The 17,568-nt window shown below is 34.5% G+C and overlaps 2 protein-coding genes across 2 annotated transcripts; both read left to right on the top strand.

Moving 5' to 3' along the window:
* The first annotated feature begins 870 nt into the window (after positions 1 to 870).
* On the top strand, positions 871 to 9,067 carry LOC120171599 (nucleobase-ascorbate transporter 7-like). The gene is made up of 14 exons (XM_039179279.1): positions 871 to 1,021; positions 1,218 to 1,315; positions 1,420 to 1,596; positions 1,692 to 1,792; positions 1,876 to 1,951; positions 2,033 to 2,092; positions 2,215 to 2,399; positions 7,502 to 7,598; positions 7,696 to 7,782; positions 7,891 to 7,949; positions 8,026 to 8,117; positions 8,200 to 8,277; positions 8,365 to 8,525; positions 8,616 to 9,067. Exons 1-14 carry the CDS (start codon positions 886 to 888, stop codon positions 8,832 to 8,834), a joined length of 1,626 nt encoding a protein of 541 aa, XP_039035210.1. The 5' UTR covers positions 871 to 885; the 3' UTR covers positions 8,835 to 9,067.
* LOC120171616 lies at positions 8,148 to 14,743 on the top strand. Its single transcript, XM_039179299.1, has 4 exons — positions 8,148 to 8,154; positions 8,589 to 8,591; positions 14,045 to 14,309; positions 14,477 to 14,743. The coding sequence occupies exons 3-4, from the start codon at positions 14,057 to 14,059 to the stop codon at positions 14,683 to 14,685; spliced, it is 462 nt and encodes a 153-aa protein (XP_039035230.1). The 5' UTR covers positions 8,148 to 8,154; positions 8,589 to 8,591; positions 14,045 to 14,056; the 3' UTR covers positions 14,686 to 14,743.
* The last annotated feature ends 2,825 nt before the right edge of the window (positions 14,744 to 17,568 follow it).

The raw sequence follows: 17,568 nt of genomic DNA, 5'->3' as shown, positions 1-17,568 counted from the left end.
ACATACAAGCTTGAATAATTTATGTTAAACCTAGCCTCCCTCCGGCTACAGACACCTCTATTGTAGTATTCTTAATAGGTTGAGACTGAGTGGAACATCGATTAAGAAATAATTGTAATCATATATTTGTCTCTTACTTCAGAGGATACAAATGCCAGCTTTCAACTTTACTTTGATGTGAGAAAAGAGGGTTTTATTCATGTTGATCTTTGCCAAATATGATTTTTTTCCCTTCTTACTTATCCTTTATATACCATAGTAATTGGTGGAAATGTGGAATATTTTGTAGTAGCTTTGGTAAAGATAATTCGAAGATGCTTTTATCATGTACGTTGTGAAAGAATTTATTACTTTTACGTGATGGAAAGAAAATGAAAAGGAAGAATCTGTAGAGAATAAAAAAAGAAATCAATTGAAAGTGAAAGAGATTCCTTTGGTTAACACACAGACACAGCGGAATTTGTGCCTTTCTTCACCTTCACACTTCACGGTTCATACCTTTTTCTGTCTCACTCTCTCTTTATGTAATGATTCTTTATTTCTGCCCCAAGTTGATATCTTTTTCACTGTAATGCTTATCTTCTCGTAACTCTTTTGTCTTTCGTATTCGTTTTCACGGTCATTCCAGTAGTCACCACCTTTCTTTGTTTTCTCAAAACTTAGAATGCAAGGGTTTCTCTCATATTTATTTTTATTTTTATTTGCTCTTCTGGGGATTGTGGTATCATCTGGTTCTCGGATTTTTTTTTATTTTTTAGAACAAAAACAGAACTTTGTTGTTGGTTTTGAAAGATTTTCCATTCGGAATTTGTTTTTGGCGATTTGGGTTTTCTTTTAGAAATTTCTGGTTTTTAAAGAAGGTTTGAACCAAGAAAAGATAGAGAAATGGCAGGAGGAGGAGGAGGTGGTGGTGGTGGAGGAGGAGCTGCACCAAAACCAAAGCAAGATGAGTTACTGCCGCATCCAGTCAAGGAGCAGCTGCCTGGCGTTGCTTATTGCATGACTAGTCCTCCTCCTTGGCGTGAGTTTCTCTCATTTTAAAACTCTCTATCTTGGTTACTTATTGTTGGTTTTTAAATCCCAATTTCGTCAACTTTCTAACTTTTTCATATAAAAATATGTCAATTTTCATTTAGTTTCTATATTCATTATTAATTCTTTTATACAAATGTCTATGTGATAACAGTGCGTGGTTTTGTTTCTCATTTCATTTGCAGCTGAGGCTTTATTACTGGGTTTTCAACATTACTTGGTGATGCTTGGGACTACTGTTCTCATACCAACCTCTCTAGTTCCTCAGATGGGAGGTGGAAATGTATGTTTTTCACAAATAGACAATTAGTTCTTCATGTTTATATTGTTTATTTTTGTCTAAATTTATTTATGTGTTTCACCCATGTGTACACTTCTTTGCATTAGGAAGAGAAAGCAAAGATGATTCAGACATTGCTATTTGTGGCGGGGGTGAACACATTATTCCAAACATTGTTTGGTACCCGTCTTCCGGCAGTGATCGGAGGTTCCTATACCTATATGCCGACCACCATTTCGATCGTCTTGGCCGGCCGCTATACTGACATTGTAAATCCTCAAGAGGTTAGCTTCGCTAAGACCCTACACTTTTGTTTCTTACTTGTGATAAGTTAACAGAATCCCAGAACTGAAAAGGGGTTTCTCTATTGGATATGCAGAAATTCGAGAGGATCATGCACGGAATCCAGGGCGCCCTTATTGTTGCCTCCACCCTTCAGATTGTACTCGGATTTAGTGGCCTTTGGCGTAATCTTGCAAGGTAAGTTAAGGCCTGGAGATTAGTTTATAGCACCACTGGAACTGCTCTATGCAAGTTTTTTATATGTTTCAATGCTTTTCCAGGTTCTTAAGTCCTCTATCTGCGGTTCCCCTGGTCGCTCTCTCTGGCTTTGGGCTCTATGAGTTTGGTTTTCCTGTGGTATGCATCAGCTTCCTGTGGGAACATTTGTTATAAAACTGTTTCATATTTGTCTCTCAAGCCTGGTTATTTCTTTTGTAGCTTGCCAAATGCATTGAGATCGGGTTACCACAGATCATCCTTCTCTTAGTTTTTGCACAGGTAATTTATGTTTTCCATTTAAAGATACCGAAAAAGATGGTTAATGCTTGATCACCTTGATCATACAAGAACATTTTGTTGAATTGTAAATTTGTAACAATCACCTTCTGTGTTTTTTGCAGTATATACCTCATATTACAAGCGGGGAGCAGCACATGTTTGACCGCTTTGCTTTTATATTATCTGTTGTGATTGTCTGGCTATATGCTCACCTGCTGACTGTCGGCGGAGCATATAAGAACACTGGACCTAAAATTCAAATGAGCTGCAGGACCGATCGTGCTGGGATTATAGGTGGTTCTCCTTGGTAAGTCACTTTTCTTTCTTCATTCACAAGGCAATATGATATTATCTGTGGGATCTATTATTCTTGTAATTGGATAGTTAACAGTTCATTTTTTTTTGGATAATTCATCTTTATTACCCAGTAAAGCAAAGTTTGCTACAAAAATACCGATCTCAATACAATATATACATTCTACATACAAATAAAACAGATCGGTTTAGTCAATTCCCCATGTAATATAGAGGTGAGAGTTGACTCTGTCATTCCTATTGATTCTTTTCCCTCTAAGCTTAACACTTACTAGTTCTTTAATATAATCAAGGAGCTCATCTTTGGATCGGGAGCATCCAGTAAAAATCCTTCGATTACGTTCCTCCCATAGAATGTATATGTAGGCACACCAAGCAAGCTTGAGAGTAGTGGTAAGGAGGGACTTGTCTTCCCATGTATTTGAAGCCCAAGTTAACAGGTCATCCCATGAAGTACAGAATTTTGTAATTCTGTTAAAAACAAAATTTTGTTCCATAGGAAGGAAGCAATGGAACAATCAAAGAACCGGTGATTTCTAGTTTCCATTGCTTCATTACATAGCACGCAACTCCCATCTGTAGTAATTCCCATACGCTGCAGGCGATCACGAGTAGGCAGTCTGTCGAGGGTGGTCATCCAGGCTAGCAGGCTGTGTTTGGGAATATGTTGTGGAAACCATATCAAAGAATGCCATGGAACTTTTCCTTCCTTTCACCCTTATCTCCTGCCAAATGTCCTTTATAGAAAGAGCACCATTCAAGATTGTTGTGGTTACTTCAGTTCGTAACTTGAGTATTTGGTTTAAACTCCAACTGTAGTTTACATTTCCTACCAATTTCCACAGGTTTCTATCTCGTATGACATAGGAATTAATCCAGGCCACCCATAAAGAACCCTCTCCAGCCAGTATATTCTTTATAAGCTTAATCATGCAGGCTTTGTTCCAGATTTTAAGGTTTTTCAGCCCAAGCCCTCCCTCTGATTTTTGTTGACAGATTTTTATCCAATTAACTCTTGCTCCTGATGCAGATTTGTCAGAGCCCTTCCAGAAGAACCTTGAGAAAAGTTGTTTAACTTTGCTAATTATTGATTGAGGGAGAAGAAGCTGCCTACACCAGTAATTAGCAATGCTGAACAGAATTGCTCTTATGAGTTCCAGTCTACCAGCGTAACTCAAGTTTTTACCAGACCATAAAGTGAGTCTTGCTTTAATACTAGCAATAAGAGGGTCACAATCTTTCTCAGAAAGTTTTCTAGTAGTCAATGGGACACCAAGGTATCTAACATGTAAGCAACCGTACGAAAAACCAGTAGCTTGTTTAATCTGTTCGATGTTCATCGTTGAAATTCCAACAGAGAAGGAAACACACTTAGCAGCATTTAAATTCAGTCCAGACAATTCATAAAAATGGTCAAAAACATAGATGACTCATATGACATATTCAACATTGGCCTTACAAAAGATCAACAAGTCATCGACAAATGATAGGTGAGTGAGTCCTATTTTCTTACATTTTGGATGATAACTAAAGATGCCTCTAGCAGCAGCCAAATTCAGCATTTGGGAAAGAATATTCATGGTAATTACAAAAAGAATGGGTGAAAGGGGGTCACCTTGACGAATGTCTCTTGCTCCTTTGAAGTATCCAATAAGGATCCCATTGAAGGAAATAGAGAATCTAGCTCCTGTGAAGCAAGCTTCGATCCAGTTAATAAATATTTGGGGGAGGTCCAAGGCTTTCAGGACAGCAGATAAAAAACCCCAATAAAGAGTGTCAAATGCCTTTTGGAGGTCAATCTTTATTGCACATCTTGGGGATATAACTTTCCTTCCATATCCCTTTACTAGTTCTTAGGCCAAGAGAGTATTGTCTACAATGCTTCTGCCTTTAATGAAGGCAGTTTGGTTGAGAGAGACCATTCCAGGGATGAGGCAGGTCAGTCTTTGGACTAAAATCTTGGTTATGGCCTTATAGATGACTGAGCAGCAGGATATAGGCCTGAAATCCTTGACTTTGATAGGGTTTGGAGTTTTAGGGATTAGAGCAATAGTGGTAGCATTGAATGCAGAAAGCATTGAAGAATGCTGGAAAAAATATTTTACAGCTCCCACAACATCCTCTCCAACTATGGTCCAAGCCTTTTTGAAGAACAGAGGAGTGTAACCATCTGGCCCAGGGGCTTTGTCGTTACCATGAGCAAAGATAACTTCTTTGATTTCTTCGGTGGTGACATCTTTGGTAAGATTAGAAGAGAGATCAGGAGGCATTGAATAGTTCAGAATGTCTTTCAAGAACTCATGGTCACAACCTTTAACTTTGTTATCCACTTTCCCAATTAAATTCATATAGAATTCTTGCACTTCTGAAGCCATTGCATCAAAGGTTTCAAGTCTTAATCCTTGATCATTAATGAGCATTCGGATAGTTTCCTTCTTTTTCTTAACAGCTACTGCAGCGTGGAAGAATTTGGAGCATTTGTCCCCTTCTTTGATCCATTGAACCTTTGCTTTTTGTTTCAAGAATATGAGCTCGGCTTCTTCTAGGATAAGTAAGTCTTTTTGTAATTGAAGTTCTTTATCAAAAGAATCTTCACCATTTAAAGAAAGAAGTTGTTGTTTTTCTAATTCAAGCTTCTTAGCTTTGACCCGAGAAGGTAAATCACTGTAGCAAGAATTGTTGAGATTTTTAAGATTGGTCTTGAGGCGCTTGAGCTTTAGGAACAAAATATTCATGGGACTACCAAGGGCAGGAGGATGCCAGGACTGCTCCACAATACTCAGGAAATTGAGGTGAAGTGTCCAGAAATTAAAGAATTTAAAAGGTTTGGGGTTGTTGGTTAGAGCTTCTTTCGTTAGCCAAACAATAACCATGCAGTGGTCTGAAACTCCTGGAGCTAAGAATTCAACAGCAGAGTTATGAAAAGCAGTAGCCCAATTAGAATTAATAAGAACCCTGTCAAGCTTCCTAGCAAGATAGGAACCAAATTGCTTATTGCTTCATGTGAAAAGTGATCCAATGAAGGGGTGATCATGGAGGTCAAGATCTTGGGAGACATCCTAGAATTCTTTCATTTCCGGGGAGGAGGAAGGGCAGAGCCGTTCAAGGTCTGAAGATTCATAAGGGTGCAAAGTGATGTTGAAGTCATCACCTAGTATCCAAGGAAGATGACCAATGTTTCTTTCCAGGTTTTGTAACTGATGCTAGAGCTGTCTTCGAATGATGTTGTCATTGCTTCCATAGACATCAAATATAACAAACGGAGTTCCTAAGAATAATCCTTTGACAGTTATGATCTGATCAAAAGTTTGAATAACAGATAACTCAATATTCTTCTTCCATAGAATCCAAACTCTCCCATTAACAGCAAATCCATAGTTTGTGCTAACATTCCAACAAGCAAGTTTAGTATTAAAAATATTACTGGATTTCTCTTCTTTAACTCTAGTTTCTAACAAACATAAAATATCAACTTTATTCTGAGAAGCTCTAAGAAGTACCTTGTCTTGTTTTAGAGGATTATTGAATCCTCTAGTGTTCCAAAAACTGACAATCATTGAGAAGGAGAGCCTACGGAGGAACTTGCACCCCCTACTGCTAAACTTTTGACTTTATCCAGTTTGCTCTTCTTTTTCTGCTTAAGCTCTTTTACCAGTTCGGATACACCCTTGGAAGCATTTCGACTTGTTCTTTGAGGCACATCGAGGGTTGAGGAGTTATCTTCAACCGAGTTAAGAAGTTCAAATCTATTGCTGGAGCCTGCGAAAGAGGCTTTGTCCTTAGATGGTCTTCCTCTAACTCTCTTAGGAACTGAATTTTGTGATAACGATGTTCCCTCTTTAAATGGAGGAATAGAGTCAGTAGGAGTTGCAGAAACTTTATCATGACAGCCAATAATTGTGTCTGATGAAACTTCATTAGGAGTAGTACAAATAATGTCAGTAGGAATAGATTTAATTACAGAGTCTTTCTCTTGACAGCCAACAATATAATTAGATGGAACTTCATTTAGATCAGAGCAATTAGGATCAGATGCATTAACCGTCTCTTGAAGAGATTCAGCAGGATCAGGATTAGTAATGTCTTGAATCTTAGAAAGTTCTGGTTCTACTAGCGAGGAAGTGAATTTAGAACTAGAGCCAGCTTTTCTCTTCCATACTTGGGTAGGATTTGTATTAGTTTTGGCCAGACAAATTTTTTCATTATGGCCAAACACCCTACATTTCCTACAGCAAGGGGGCAGCCAAGGAACCTCGATGTGTATCGAAGTGGTTATGTTGTCTTTAAGAACAACATCTAAGGTTTTTGGAATGGCATCTTCAACTCCTACTTCAACACAGATCTTTGCAAATTTAAGTCTGGTTTTAGAGGCCATAACCGAGTCCATCGAGATAGGAACACCAATGCAACTAGCAATATAGCTTAATCCTTCTTGTGAATAAAGTTCTAATGGGACGTTGAACAGATGAACCCAGATAGAGATTTTGGATAAATCAAAATTCAAGTGTTTAAGATAGGGTTCCCATTTTCTTAGAATTAGGGGTTTGTTAAGTATGTGCCAAGGGACATTTTCAATAACTCAATCCCTAGCAGATTCTGATGAAAAAGAAAAGACATATAGATTGCTCCCCGCGATACTCACCTGAACACGTGAACCTTGCAGAGCTTTTGTCCACAGCGAGTCAACAATTCTTTGCATTGTTGTGAAATTAGGCTCTGGTCCGAGGAACTGCCCCACTAAGGATGATTTCCATTCGGATATTCTGGCTTCTAGGATCTCTAGGGGAGGATTGATCATTGGAATCCCATCTCTGATAATCGGGGGTGGTAGTTAAGGGATTGACTGGTTGAACTCCCAAAAAGTTTTCTCCAATCCATGCGACAAAAGGGAGATAGCTTGGAAGAATCCCGACTTTAAAACAAGCTGAAAGGACGAGAGATTCACCGGAGGCACGATGGATTTTCCTGTTCCGTTAGACCTGCTAACGTGCACCCAGAGAAAGTCACTATCGTGTGCAACTAACAGTTCATTGTTTTGCTGTCTGTATAAGAACAATAATGCTCATGTAATTGAATACAACATTTTTTGAACAGGATAAGGGTTCCATATCCGTTTCAATGGGGAGCTCCCACGTTCGATGCCGGAGAAGCTTTTGCTATGATGGCAGCTTCATTTGTTGCTTTAGTAGAGGTTTTCTTCTTCTGTTATGGTCTTGATATCGGTTCCGATAATTTTTACTAATCACATTTATCTAATTTTGGAACACTTATACCATATTGTTAAATAGTCTACTGGTACCTACATTGCTGTTGCAAGATATGCAAGTGCAACTCCGATGCCCCCTTCCATTCTCAGCCGTGGTATCGGTTGGCAGGTAAAAATAAAATGATAAATTTCTATACAAATTGCCAAAGCCTAAATCAAATTGCTTGGACTTTTAGAGATGTTGAGTATGATTATGTTTTGTTTGCTTCATTCTTAGGGTGTTGGCATTCTCTTTTCGGGACTATTCGGAACCGGGAATGGATCATCCATTTCAGTGTAAGATTCTTTCCTGCAACTAGTGGCAGACAAGAAAACAACTTTTGTTCATCTAACACCTTGTGAACAATGGCAGTGAGAATGCCGGTTTGTTGGCACTAACTCGTGTTGGCAGTCGAAGAGTTGTCCAGATATCTGCAGGGTTCATGATCTTCTTCTCCATCCTTGGTCAGTTTCAAATGCCAATCTCTCTTGCTTTCTGTCTGTCACACTCCCTTGCTCATATGTGTTTGCATTCATTACTAAACAGGAAAATTCGGAGCAGTTTTTGCTTCGATTCCATCTCCGATTTTTGCAGCTTTATATTGTCTTTTCTTCGCGTATGTTGGTAAGTCATATCTGAATCAAGATTTATTATTTCTGTTCCATCCAATATTTCCAAAATTCAACACCTTTTTTTTAATGACATGTCCAGGTTCAGGGGGTCTCAACTTTCTTCAGTTCTGTAACTTAAACAGCTTCAAAACAAAGTTTATATTAGGTTTCTCTGTTTTCATGGGATTATCAATACCACAGTACTTCAACGAGTACACAGCAGCTAATGGTTTCGGTCCAGTTCATACTAGAGCTAGATGGGTAACTATCTGTTTTCTTTTTACCCTTTCTTTTACAACTCTATTTTGAATCCCTTGCAGAAAGCATAGTTATTCCTCTTCGATTTCGCAGTTCAACGACATGATAAACGTGCCATTCTCATCCGAAGCATTCGTTGCCGGTTTATTGGCAATGTTCCTCGATTGCACGTTGCACGGGAAAGAAAATGCGATCAGGAAGGATCGCGGCATGCATTTTTGGGACAAGTACAGATCGTTTAAATCAGATGCAAGGAGTGAGGAGTTCTATTCCCTGCCCTTCGATCTCAACAAGTTCTGCCCATCAGTGTGATTGATCTTCGGACATAGTGAGCATCACCTTAGAAACTATGTTTCTCAACAACGACGACATCGATCTCGTCCATTTTCACCAACTGTTAACTCCATGAAAAAAAACATGCTGCTGCAAAGTTCAAACAAATATAGTGTATTTCCTTAGTTCAGCTCCTTTAGTGGTACTTTGATGTTGTTTAGGACATCTTATATATGATTATAGAGTATTTCGCGCGTCTCCGGTGCGTGTGTTTATGAACCCATGTACTCATTAATGCATGTTAACCTTGGTTGGTTCAATTGGTTGAATACTCGTCAATTGCTGGTTCATGTTTGTGTCACGAAGTCGTTATCTTCTTCTTAAAAGACATATATGATAGGATGTGTAGCGCTTCATTTTTCTTATCGATGTGAGATTCATGTCCCCATGTCTTCAAGGCGTGACATTCTCCCACCCACTCAATTAGTGAAGTATTTATCACAGTTGTTCACCTTGTTTATCTCTCTTGTTAGGATGCTCGATTTGAAACCGGACAACCAAAGGATTATTCTGATATCATTTGTGAGATCATTATTTTTTTCTTCAAAATACATGTTTGATAGAATATCAAAAATCCCAGTTTATAAATTTTACAGCTACTCTTTTTTTTTCGACGTGAATTTTAGATCTCCACCTCTTTAAGAGGTGACACTTGCATGTTGAGTCAACTAGCCAATAAAATGGCTTCAGCAACCATCCTAAGTCTGTTGTCGTGTAGTTGTATGGACTTGCTTCATCATAAAACCAACACAATGTGCATATATATAGTCTAGTCATATCTGATACCAACGAAACATATATTATTGCAATCAATGCTTAAAAAAGAGTTCAAGTTGTAGGATCCCAGTATGAGTTAGACCAGTCCTTTCCTGACAGGCTATTAACAGGATACATGTGAGTGAAGCCATGCCAAGGGGTGATGGCCATTTGTGCCCCCACATTTCCTGTGACTGCTCGTTCGGCCTAACAATATGGTCCAATTGCCCATCCATTAGCGTCCTAATTTCAAATGCATGCAACGGAACAATGGTAATCATCATTCATGAAAAAAACAAAGGAAGGAGAAAAGATTAAAAATAAAAATAAAAATAATAAAAGTGGAGATATCTTTTCCGATCATGCATGAATTTGGTTGTTAACGTCAATTCAAATGTGTATATCTTTGTTTGGGAAAAAATAAAAGTTAAAAGACAAAAATAATGTTGGTGTTAAAAGCAAACATTATTTATATATTAAATGCCAAAAGCAAACAAGTAAAAATCTTAAATCAGAGGCTACAAGTCTTAAACATTTCATTGTATTCAACCACATATATATAATGTTACAATTATAGAGTTAATGTCAGTGTTGTTGAAACGTTTTTGTGTTTCACTTTATGACTGCACTTATAGTTCATGCTCTAGAACCCTATATTTTGCTGTCAAAACATAATCTATCTGGCGGGTGTTTAATGAGAAAATTGTCTTTAATTGTATTCATTGAGACTCAGTGATAAAAGATAATATTATTTTTCTTAGATATCTTGAATTCAAACAATTGTATTTGTATAGTGTATATAAATTGTCAATATATTAAAAATTATTATCGAGATTATCTTATAATCATTTAAAATTATTAAAACAAAATCATCTTTAACCAGTGTTTAGGTGGGAAATTTATATATATCGCCATACCTTTTACGTAACATGATGATATCGTTAATTATTGGACGTAATTTAATTTTGGTAGGGAGCTTATTGCAAGCATAAAACCCTAAACTCAAATATATTCCTTATTATCTAATAATAATAATAATAGTTTTATATTAAAGTTAAAAAGTTGTTTCCGCTGTGGAGGAGATGCTGTATTATCTTAGGTATAAAAAAAATATGAAGATGCTCTATTTACTAGTTGAAAATATATGCCTTAATTTGCCTCTTCATTGTCACGCTTTGCGTCATCCTTGTGTCATTGACCCTTTGACCAGCTCACTTAGTTTATATGACGAAATTGTATGAAATGTCAAGTTTTAGTCCTTGAACTTGTTCATTTTTTCACATTGATACTTGGACTTTTTTTCCTCCATAATAGTACTTGAATTTGTCTATTTTTCATATTAGTATTTCAGTGAGGTAGTGATTGATAGTGATTAATAGTACTTGTTCAGCGCCTTCTTTAACTTCTTACAAGAGGTAGTGGTTTTAGTTTAGCCCTAGAATATTAGAATTGTTCTATCTTAACAATTGTAAAAAAATAAAATTATAAAGGTTAGACTTTATTTTTAAAAGGTTCAATTTAAGTATCATAAATGAAAAATCTTTAGTGGTGACAAGCTAAGGTAGTGACTGTAAACTTTGATTGAGAAAGTTAAACTACTCAATCGATTGTACAAAAAGTTTTAAATTTTATTTAAGCTTTCACCAAATTTTTTTATTAATCGAGTTAACATAATCATAAATAACATGATGAAAAGAATATATGAAATTATTTATTAAAGTATTTCTTTTTATAGTTCAATAAGATTAATTTTTCAAACGTTGTAGTTGTTCTTTCAAACTTCAGCATTAGTTTTGAATTAACGATACATTTAATTAAACTTCAATATTAGCATTGAATTCTATGAGAAATTTAATACATTTAAACAATACAGATTTCAATTAGTTTTGTTCAATATTAAATTAATTAATTTTAAAAAAATCGAAACTAACATTTAAATTAACAATGCGACAAAAACTTATAATAAAAAATTAATTTAATCAAATCGTGCAGTATATTTTATTAATAAAAGGGTAAAGTATAAAAATGGTCCATCGACTATAGATTATTACTTTATTGAGTTTTTTTTTACTATTAAAAGTTACAAAATGATTATCTCATTACAAAATATTATTTTGTTGAGTCCTCAACTATTAAAAGATATAAATGATCACCCGACTATTTATATGTTCTAATCTTGTCATTTTCTGTTAAAAAATTAATGGTCGTCTAAATTGTATGTTATCCTGTTAACTGAGATATAATAAAATCTGATCTTAGAACCGTTTAAGTTGTATTTTAAGACATTAACCTATTGTTGTCCAGCTCAAAAGTCCGCCAATTTCTTAATAGAAAATAATGAGTTTGAAACATATAAATAGTCAGGTGACAATTTTGTAACTTTTAATAGTCGATAGACTTAATAAAAACAACATCTTATTATTAGATAATCATTTTATAAATTTTAATAATAGAAAGATTCAACAAAACTACACTATAATCGAAATACTATTTATATAAAAAAACAATTAAAATAACAATATATTGATCAACCTAAAAGATTCTTTCATAGAGTTAGATGCAGGAGCATGAGATAGCCGCCTTAGGTGATAAAATTGTTTATTTGTTAATGTTCTACCGAAAAAGAAGGGTTAAAATATTAAGGAAAAAAATCCAAATTATAGCTGGCCTTTATTCTGCTTATATTTCTTTCTTTCTTTCTTTTTTACAGTAAATGGCATCTTCAAGGAAAATGTTGATTAGATGTCACTCTGGGTTTACTTCAATTGCATTGGATTTCTCTGCTTTAAAAAAAATGTGTTTACTGTTCCAATATTCCATGAAAAGAAAAGAAAAAGGAAAAAAAGTGGGTGCTTTTATTTTGTACGCTTCGGGTAATATTGTATTGATAATATTTTTTATTATTTAAGAAATCTCTAAAAACTTTATTCAAGAAAACAACACTTATATAATAAAAATATATCATGTAAGTAACGTTTAAAAAAAACATTTTATAGAATATGCTTTTGTTGACACTATACGTTATCCCAACAAAATCTTTAACCTTTACATTATTTAAGATTAAAATAAAAAATAAGAATAAAAAACTAAAAATACACAAAATAATAAAATATCGAATTTATAATTTAATATAAAAAATAAACCATTTTAAAACAACTGGATAAGGATGAAAGCTGGCGCGGAAAGATTCGAAGTTCTGCTTTTGTGTTGGTAAAAAATTATGGGATAAAGAGCAGTAAGGTCACGTTGTAGTAAAAAAGTCATTTGGGGTGAAAGCAGGGATCAATCAAGAAGATGTATAGTATGGTTGTCCTTTTAAAACTTTTTAATATTTTATTAATATCTTATTTTTTTATCTCTTAAAATTTTATAAATTTAATTTCTCGTAACATAATTTTTTTCATATATCCCTTAATAAAAGCCTAAGGGTTGGCCTAGGAGTTAGCATGACATGTTAAAGGTGATGTTGGAAAGATAGTTATTGTCCTGTCATGCCAAAAACAATTCACCATCGCATCACACGCATGCTTACAAATTAGTACTTATCTTTGCATAGGTTTAGACTTTGTTTTCGTTTAATTATCGATATAAACTATGTATCAAATATATTATTGATTTTTAGTATCAAATAATATTAAGTTATTAAAGTGTTATCATTTTAATGATTAAATAATCTTAATACTATTCTATTTAAAGTTTTTACTAATTTTCTTTTTCAAGTATAAAAAATAATATATTACTGTTTTGAAATTATTTTTTTAAGAATGTCATACTATTTACTATTAAATAGAATAAAATTAAAAGATGTTTGATTTATAGAATGCAGAATTAATTTTAGAAATAAAATTATAGAATGTAAAATAACGATGTTATGTTATAAAGAATATTACAATTATATTATTTTGTTAATTTTAATAAAATATAAGATTATAATATTTGAATATTTGAATAAAATTTTTAAAAAATATTTTATTTATAATATGAGATTATAATTTAATTATATTTTTTATAAATTAAATTTTCAAATCTTATACCAAAATCTAAAATAAAATCTTATATTATGAATATAGGATCATGTGACCTCGTCCACACCCAAAGACCTAAGCCTAGTAGTACAAGCTCCCAAACTTTGTAAGAAATCTCCACGTGGAGGTCGTGCCGCTTTCCCAGGCCTAGTGCCAGTGGCCATTCGTCATGCCTTAAAGTTGAAAATGATAATTATTAATATATAAACATTGATTTAGTAACAATCGTAATCTAATAACTACCCTTAAAATCTTATTATTATCAAACAATAATGTGGCGTTTATGAACAAAGGGACGGCCTGCTTCAGCCACTTTCTTATTATGTATATATATCAGCTGGCTAGAAACAGACAGCTGCGCCTTCCCTCCTTTTCTTCTCTCTAATATTTCTTAGTTTTTCGCTTTCGTTTTGCATCATAATGGGGAATTGTCAGGCCATCGATGCCGCCGCGTTGGTGATTCAACATCCGTGCGGGAAGATCGAGAGGTTGTACTGGTCGGTTCCGGTGAGTGAAGTCATGAGAATGAATCCCGGTCATTATGTGTCGCTCATCATTCCGTTACCTGTATCCGAGCAAGATGACAAGGAGGCGCATTTTACCCGTCTCAAGCTTCTTCGTCCTCGTGATACTCTCGCCCTCGGCCATGCTTATCGGCTCATCACTTCTCAAGGTCTTTTTTTTTCCACCGGATCTTGATTATCGCTTCATTTTTTATTTTTGAGTGACCAAAATGAAACCATGAATATAGGTGGATGACTAAATATGTAGTCTACCCTTATTTATTTATTTATCTATCCTTGTTTTGATTAATAAACTGATGGTTTCTGCATTTTGTAGAGGTTATGGAGGTTCTCAAGGCGAAGAAATACGCGAAAACGAAGAGGCAACAACAACACATGGAATCAAATGAACAGTTGGAGCACGAACAAGGGGACTTACAGACGCAGGTGACGGAGCATGAAAGACGACGCCCGAGGACAGCGCCGGCGATGAGCTCAAAATCATGGCGGCCTTCATTACAGAGCATCTCTGAGTCTGCAAGCTAATATTGTTCGTTTTTCGGGTTATATTTGTAAAGATCGGATTGGTTTGAAAGTGGTTATCAATAACAGTTTCATTATGGAGGAAAAAATAGAAATTCACCATATTAATGAAGATGGTAACTTAGATTCGTTACTGTAATGAATAAAACATTTAATACGATATATTAAATGTTATTGTGAATACAACTTTGGATAATATATAGAATAAAATATTATTATAAACAAAAATATTGGACACATCTTTCATATTAGAAAAGTCATAAATTCAATGTTGGGAATGAGTTTTAAATTGAAATTATGTTAAGAAAATCAGGATTTAGAGTATCAACTCTAATTTTAGTATGGCTCTATTTTTAGGATGTTGAAGATAGAAGGACTTGTGTTTTCCTATTTTTATTTAATAAAAATTGAATTTATATTTAGATTTAATATAAAAAATAATTGTTTAATTTATGTATATTTTAATTTTAGATCTTTACATTATTTTATTGTTAAAAAATGTGTCTAGCCAATCTTTCAATCCGTTATCATTTTAAAATTAAACTGTCAACGTTTATTAAAAAAATACGTCATCGATATATTATTTTACATGTGGCATAAAATATAATCACCTCTTATTTTGTAAAATAAGCAAATATAAAATTCATAATTTTTCAAGAATAAAAAGATAAAATATCTAAACCCCTAAGCCCTACATCTCTGTACTATCGTCTTTTCACCCTTTCTTTCAAATCGGTAGCGTTTGTAAGATTCCCAATTGATCACCCTCACCACCTTTCTTTACCTTCCCGCAACAAAGTGCTTAAAATAATGCTATCATTTTCCTCACGAACCATAAGATGTGTATTTTTTTTTTGCACAGTAAATCCCTTGCATCTTCGACAAAACATAATATCACTTGAATTTATTATGAGACATCAAAATTGAAGCTACTTCCAAAACACCTCAGATAAACAAGTGACCGCCACATAACCGAGTCCTATAATCTAATATCCATCTAACCTTGTGAAGTCGGCAATAACATCCCGCTTATCTTCTTCATTTTGAAAGCCAAATTTCTTCGTAAACACCCATGTTTTTTAAGCATCTTTAAGTGTTAACCTTTTGCAATTAATGTCCAAATCACATAAAAATGTGCATATTCCATCGCACCGTAAGTTTGTGTTAGCATATGCACCCGTCGTTGCAATCCCTCACCTATCAATGTCTTCCAAAATCCTTTATTGTGTCGTTCTTTGTCAATGTCAACGTATTTCCAGCGTCACCTGAGCCTTCGTATGTGTCTCTTTCTCAACACAGCAGCTGCCTTTCATTACCACACCTCCCTATCGTGCACACTCTACCCTCCTTGAAGGTTGCATGCAATATGTCACTCTACTCCATTGGGGCCATTACTTGCACTTAGGCAGTTAGGCCTATCATGTTCAACACAACACATTAACTTACAACCCATTTGTATTGGTAAATTGTAATAATTTCAGGCCAATTAGACAGTTGTTGTCGGTGGTCTAGGCTTGGGTGTCAATTGCCAAAGCTGAAACCCAACCTAAAACACTTAGCCCATTTCTATTCTTAGGATAGAGATAATAATATAACTTTTCTCACTTAACAATAATTTTATTTAAATACTTGTAATTTTCAATTTAACCAATTTAAACACTGACGAATAAGTTATGTAATACAATTCAAATCTGATTAAAACAAGTCAATTTAAAAACCAATTAGAAGGCAGAAAGTGTTTAAACAAATTTCAAAAGGTAGTTGAAAAGGGTGTGTTGTAAATGGAGGGACCTTATACATTAAAGCAATGTGATAATTAATTTCGTCAAAGAAAACAAATCTTAGACACGACCATCACGTTTACATTTCTTCAATCTCTATATATGCAAATAAAAATGGTTGTCCCTTGTTCCCATATGTAATGGGGTAAGGGGAGATAAGATAGTAGGTTGGCCCCAACACCAGGTTGAGAGCAACTTCCGTAGAAGACCTCCGAATTATGAAATGCCCTCCGTGGGACTTGATCCCACGACCTCAAGGTTAAGAACCTTGTGCTCTACCAACTGAGTTGGATAGTTATCTCTCTATATGTGCAAATGACACTCTCTAAAGCCTTTGTTTATAATCAACCAAATGCTCTACCTTTTCTTGACAACAATGGATCAAAGTGGCATACAAACATATTTTGATACTTATATTTAAATTAATCGATTCATAAATTAAGGTCATAAGCATATGAATGAAAAGTGAACACTATACATACGTACATACAATATGTTTTCCAAGTTATCCACTTGTTTCCCTGACTAGAAAAGAAATTAATGATTAAAGAAAGATTTGGGTTTGAAATATTGAATCAGATTAACCATGCATTCATTTTCCAATATCAGCATATTGTACTTTTAAAAAAAAACTCAATTATATTTAGGTACAAGCTTTCAGCTAAAGAGATGTTACTTTTGCATGTCCATGAGCCATGAGGTTTCACGTTTTGTCTTGAATTAAACGGAGTTTCATCAAAGTATGTCGTTAACGTGCGACTTTCATGTGATAAAAGTGGGGATATGACACATATCACTGTCGAAAGTGATAACATGATGTATCATATGTCGAAAACAATGATGCAGCACATATTATATGTCAAAGTGATGGCATGCGTAACAACATAACACATGTTTAAAATGATGACATGATAAATATTACATATCGAAAGTGATGATGTGATATATGGCATATGTTAAAAATAATTACGTGACACATATCACATATCAAAAGAGATGGCTTGATCAATTAATTAAAGACATTTTATCGTAAAATAAAAAATTAAAGGTCACGTTACTTTTTAAAAAAATATATAAATTAAAATAACTTATTCAGTAAAATATT

This window comes from Hibiscus syriacus, unplaced genomic scaffold (genome assembly GCF_006381635.1).
Source record: "Hibiscus syriacus cultivar Baekdansim isolate YM2019G1 unplaced genomic scaffold, ASM638163v2 tig00003041_pilon, whole genome shotgun sequence".
Classification (NCBI taxonomy): Eukaryota; Viridiplantae; Streptophyta; class Magnoliopsida; order Malvales; family Malvaceae; genus Hibiscus; species Hibiscus syriacus.
This window is presented reverse-complemented; position numbering and strand designations above follow the sequence as displayed.

Bases quoted from the DNA above. Each gene is read 5' to 3' on its own strand.
- LOC120171616 (XM_039179299.1), top strand. From the start codon at position 14,057: ATGGGGAATTGTCAGGCCATCGATGCCGCCGCGTTGGTGATTCAACAT. The intron at 14,310-14,476 runs GTCTTTTTTTTT...TGCATTTTGTAG, and splicing joins TCGGCTCATCACTTCTCAAG to AGGTTATGGAGGTTCTCAAG.
- LOC120171599 (XM_039179279.1), top strand. From the start codon at position 886: ATGGCAGGAGGAGGAGGAGGTGGTGGTGGTGGAGGAGGAGCTGCACCA. The intron at 2,093-2,214 runs GTAATTTATGTT...TGTTTTTTGCAG, and splicing joins TTCTCTTAGTTTTTGCACAG to TATATACCTCATATTACAAG. The intron at 8,118-8,199 runs GTCAGTTTCAAA...ATTACTAAACAG, and splicing joins GATCTTCTTCTCCATCCTTG to GAAAATTCGGAGCAGTTTTT.